Source organism: Lolium perenne, chromosome 6 (genome assembly GCF_019359855.2).
Source record: "Lolium perenne isolate Kyuss_39 chromosome 6, Kyuss_2.0, whole genome shotgun sequence".
Lineage (NCBI taxonomy): Eukaryota > Viridiplantae > Streptophyta > Magnoliopsida > Poales > Poaceae > Lolium > Lolium perenne.
In genome coordinates this window covers 65,823,437-65,828,739 of record NC_067249.2, presented here as the reverse complement: position 1 = coordinate 65,828,739, position 5,303 = coordinate 65,823,437, and the positions used below count along the sequence as shown (strand labels likewise).

General features: G+C 55.5%; 1 protein-coding gene across 1 annotated transcript; it reads right to left on the bottom strand.

Annotated features, from left to right (window-relative positions):
• Window positions 1–1,944: 1,944 nt before the first annotated feature.
• Window positions 1,945–4,282, bottom strand: LOC127307533 (protein LYK5). The gene has a single exon (XM_051338255.2). The coding sequence runs from the start codon at window positions 4,162–4,164 to the stop codon at window positions 2,101–2,103; it is 2,064 nt and encodes a 687-aa protein (XP_051194215.1). The 5' UTR covers window positions 4,165–4,282; the 3' UTR covers window positions 1,945–2,100.
• Window positions 4,283–5,303: the final 1,021 nt, after the last annotated feature.

Genomic DNA, 5,303 nt, shown 5'->3' with positions numbered 1-5,303 from the left:
CTCCCGGATCGTGGGCTATCTGTAACCGACTCGAAACGTTCGTGCGACGTGGGTGTGGCCCACGTTGCCTAGGGTTTCCCGAGCCTATATAATCTCCTGCCCGGCTACCGCAGAAATATATCAAATACACGAGTTAGGGTTTCCACCTCTCTCTGCTTCCGCCGCCATCGTAGCCTACTCCATCCCGCTCGCCGACGTGCATCGGTGAACGGGAGAGCAGGTCTCCGGAACCACTCGTCCTTGCGATCCTGTACGGGAGAGGGCGAATTAGGTTTTTGGGAAGCGCTCTGCGCGACTGCTCAAGCTCTTCATCACGGGTCGCTTTCCGTCCAAGTCGGGCGGTGCTGCCTACCGTCGTCTTCAACGCCGTCTACTTCGACCCGTCGTCAACAACGTTGTCATCAACAACGTTACTGCCGCGACATCATCTGCTACACCTCCACCGCCACCTCCACCAGATCGGTACGTGCGACATATCTCGATCTGTTTAGCGATGGATGCTTTACCGTTTGCGCTGCTGCTACTCATGTTGATTAATGCATCTAGTATGTTTGAGTTTCACATGTTGCTAGTTGCTGCCATCATGTTTTATATTCTGGAATTAATCATGGAAATTGTGCCTAATTATCCAACACTATATGACTAACTTTTTTCTTTTACACAGACACTCTATGTTTGGACTGATGATCTACCAAGTTTTATTGTTGCTTTGTTAATCGATGATGTATCTGTTATTCAATTAATAACATGAGGGTCCGATGTCCAAATAACATGGTTTGTGCAACCTTTCCGAACACCTCAAGCCGCTTGCTCATATGTTGGCTTGTTAGAGCATCTATAGGTGATGCCCAAAAATTTAGAGGAGCAAACGGCGAGGTAAAATAGAGGAGAATAATTTTGCTCCTTGAAACTCATAAATCTTAAATGACCAAAAAAATTTGACAACATTTTGCAAACATCTCAAACATATAAGTTCAAACTTGCATACATATTATAAAAAAAACAAATTGATCAAGTTTGATCCAAAAGCACAACATAGCATCTATATGTTGTTGAGGCCACCACCACCTCGGCCACCTCAAACACCACCACCACCGCAACGGCGCCACCACTCTCTTAGGCCAAGATCTTCGCCCGGGTGATGTTCCAATGTGCCCTAGCTTTATCATCCAATGAGCTAGGGTTCATGAACATGATGGTGCGGTCGGCACCCTCCCTCTCCTTGGCAAACTTCTACGCCTCAAGTGCAAGCCTTTGCTCCTCAATCTTCTTCTGCTTCACCATTCTTTCTTCATCTAGTGATATCATTGTTTCCTTCACCGCCAACTTAGACCGCCACTTCTTGTCCTCAAGAGCTTTGAGCTCTCTCCCCCTAGCCTCCTTGGTCTCTTTGTGTTCGGCCATCAATGCTTTTTTAGTCTCAATGATAGCATTGAACTCATCCATGTAGGCGACCGGACCTCCTCTTTTCTTCTTCCCTTTTGCTAGCTGACACCTTCCACCCTTTTGTTGAGGTCTTCATCATCATCATCTTCGACGGCATTGGCCATGCTAATTCTTGCCCTCTTTAGTGTGGTCCCATAGTTTCTCCTAAGCCACTTCTCAATGCCCTCAAATTCCTTGTAGCAATGAAACATAGCAAAGGATTTGTGACCACCTTTCTTGCTGCGGTGCTTGTATATGCCTTGTTGGATAGGTTCATATTGAGTGATTGGCACCCACTCGGTGGTGCATTGGCCTATGCTCCAAAAATAGCTTTTCATGAGATATTTTTCTTGCTCTTTTTTATGGGTCACACAAAATATTTTTTATGCAAAACTTTTATGAGCTAACAGGATGTACACTTAGAAATTTGTTCCATTTTTTTTTAAATTAAATAGATTTAAAATACATTTTTTAATTATAGGTTCATCTTGACATCGTGTCCTTAGAAATGCCCTCATCTCCAATAACTGAATCCCGTACTCAGTTCTGATGTTTATTTTATCACTCTCGCTGTAGTGAAGTGATTGTACCCAAAATAATCTGTACATGAGCGGAAAATGCATCTTAATTTGCAGCCTAAATACAAATGCAACTACAGTAGTACAAATCTGATATCTATCTCCCGGCGATGGAAGATCGCGAGTTGCCGTAGTCCGAGGGATCCCAATCCAGCATGGAGTTGTACACCGCCGACAGCTTGACGAACACCTCGTCCATGGACGGCCGCCCCCGGGGCTCCCTCGCCACGCACCGCAGCGCCAGCGACGCCACGGCCACGGCGAGGTCCAGCGGGTAGTCGCCGTGCAGCCGCGGGTCCATGAACTCCCGCACCTTGCCGCGCGCGTCCTCGCCCTCCACGACCAGCCCCTCCGCCGACTCCCACAGCAGCGTCTCCCCCCTCTTGTCGCCGCCGTCGAACGTCGCCTCCTTCCCGGACAGCAGCTCCAGCAGGATGACGCCGAAGGCGAACACGTCGAGCTTGGGCGTGATGAGGCCGTGCTCCAGGTACTCCGGCGCGAGGTACCCCTGCGTGCCCACGACGTGGCGCGTGAGCTGCGCGCCGTCGGCGCCCTCGGGGACCGACCGCGCCAGCGCGAAGCTCGACACCTTGGCGCGGAGGTCGGCGTCGAGGAGCACGTTGCTGCTCTTGAGGTTCTTGTGCACGCACGGCGGGTTGGTGTAGTGGTGGAGGTAGTTGAGGCCGTCGGCGATGTCGAACGCCACCTGCACGCGCTGCTTCCACACGAGCGTGGCTCCGCCGACGCCCGCGCCGTGGAGCCAGTCGCTGAGCGCGCCGTTCTCGGCGAACTCGAAGACGAGGTAGGTGTCGCCGCGGTGGACGCAGAGGCCCGAGAGGCGGACGAGGCTGGAGTGGTTCACGCGCTTCAGGATGCCCACCTCGCCGCTCACGTCGCCGGCCACCCGCTTCACGGCCGCCGCGTCGCCGTTGATCACCGCGCGGTACACGGACGAGTTGGCGACCCTCCGCTCCTCCGCGAACCCCGCCGTCGCCTTGTCGAGATCCGGGTACTTGTACAGGGTCATCGCCTCCGCCGCCGCGCGCGCGTCGCCGGACACCAGCGCTGAGGAGGACGACGAGGAGGTCGTCGCCGTGCCCGTGGTGTGCTTGCCGGACGCCAGCGGGTCGTAATCGGAGGACGAGGGTGCGTCCATAACCATGACCTTCCCCGGACGGCCGCCGCTTTCCCCATCGACGGACCGTGTGCGGCGGAGGCGGCGCCGCCGGACAAAGAAGAAAATTAGGCCAAGAAGACCCGCCAACGCAAGGGCGCCGACGCCGACACCGACCCCGACGGCAACGCCGCTAGACGACCCGCCGGACGGCGGCGGAGGCTGGGTCTGCGGGGGCGACGGCGCGGGCGGCGGCGCCGGCGAGACGAGCATGTCCGGTGTGGGCGCGTTCTTGAGCGGGATGAGCAGCGTGGTGAAGGGGAATATGGTGTCGGTTTCGGTGATGCTGTTGGCGTCGAGCACGGCCTGGGCGCCGACGCGGAAGCGGTCGGCGATGGCGGCGACGCTGTCGCCCCAGTCGACGAGGTAGGTGAGCAGGTGCCTGACCCCGGCGGCGGCCTGCGCCGGCGAGGGGCAGGCGCAGCGGATCGGGACGGTGAGGTTGTTATCTTTGAGGAGGCGGCGGCTGTCGAGCGTTGGGTTCTGGGCCATGAGCGCCTGGCAGGTGGAGAGGCCCTGGTAGGTGATGTTGGCGATGATGAAGTAGGTCTCGTTGCTGGAGATGATGGTGTAGGAGGCGTTGTGCTGGTAGTAGCCTCGCGGCGCGCAGCGGCAGGGCACCGGCGCGAGCACGAGCTGGGAGGCGGCGACGGGGGAGACGGTGGGCACGGCGTTGGCGTCGGCGACGGCGGACGGGGAGAGGTTGAGTAGGTAGGAGATGGAGACCGGCGACTGGTAGAAGGGCGGGGAGGAGCGGAAGACGAGGTAGGAGGAGCAGGGGGCGGCGGCGGCGGCCGTGGCGTTGCAGGTGTAGCCGAGCACGGTGCTGTCGTTCCGGCCGTAGCAGTCGTCCTGCGCGTTGGCCTCGTACCCCTGCTGCGCGCGCGCGACGCGGCACCGCGGGGCCGCGACGGCGAGGAGGACGAGGAGCGCGAGCGCCGCCGTGCCGGAGGCCAACCCGCGCGGGCGTGGCGCGGCGGCGGCCATTGTCTGGGTTGCGGTGGAAGGGGACTGGTCGGGAGGGGTGGGGAAGCGAATAGCGTGCGGCGGCCGGGTGTGTGTATGTGAGGAACGCACGGCGGTGCGAGTGGATGGACGGAGTCAAAGGTCACTTCTTTTCCTTCTTTCTTTCCCCTGGGTGGCTGCTGCTGCCGGGCCAAGGATGCAGCTGTAGAAGACAAGTCAACTCAGTTGAGGAGCAACAATGCTACATCTACGGACACACTCTACAAAAAAAGTCTTACGGACTAACAGCCCAGGCACAACAGTTTCAGATCGTGGCCCACAACTTCAGGAAATCCAGGATAAGCACCAATGGTGTAGCACCACGTAATCCCGTAAGATAAGCCCGTAAGCAAATTTCTGTAAGTCTAGGATTATTGGTTGAGGAGTCTCGATTTTTTTTTAAATAATACACTTTTTAATATTAATTCCAGGAATAATAGCCGTTTTCAGCAAATTTCAGAAATAATACACCGTCGGGGTGGTGGAACCCGAATTTACGAAGTCGGGTTTGAGGAACCCGAATAAACAAAATCGGGGTTGGGGAACCCGAAAATAAGATTCTCCTGCCACTTCTGCGCCGTGATGGAAAAACAAAAATAAAAAAAGTAATAATCGGGGTGGTTGACCCCGATTTCTGAAAATCGGGTAAGTTGAACCCGATACCTAATAATCGGGCAATTTGAACCCGACTTCAATAAATCGGGTTTATTGAACCCGATTTTCTGCCCAGCACGAAATTTTCCTGCCTTTTCGCGTTCGCACCGCCGTGTTTCCCTCCCGCCTTTGCCGCCACCCTTCCCGCCACTCCTTCCCGCCATCATCTCCCGCCACTATCTCCCGCTAAATTTTCCCGCCACACTGTCGAATTTTTGCCTATAAAAGCAGGCATCGCTACTCTGGATTGCACAAGTTCTTGTATCTCTATTTTATCCCGTTTGCTCACTCTTAGCCATCATGAGTGTGCCGTGCTCTGACCAGGAGTTTAGGCCGGTGAAGGCGAAGGCTGCAAGTTTGCCCCCGGGTGATCATGAGCGTTGTTGGTGCGGCCGTGTTGGTAAGGTTAAGCAGGTGGAGGATTTCTCCGACCAGTTCGGCATGAAATTTTTCATGTGTGCGAGCTA

Excerpts from the sequence above, each read along its gene's own strand:
- LOC127307533 (XM_051338255.2), bottom strand. The coding sequence starts at position 4,164 with ATGGCCGCCGCCGCGCCACGCCCGCGCGGGTTGGCCTCCGGCACGGCG.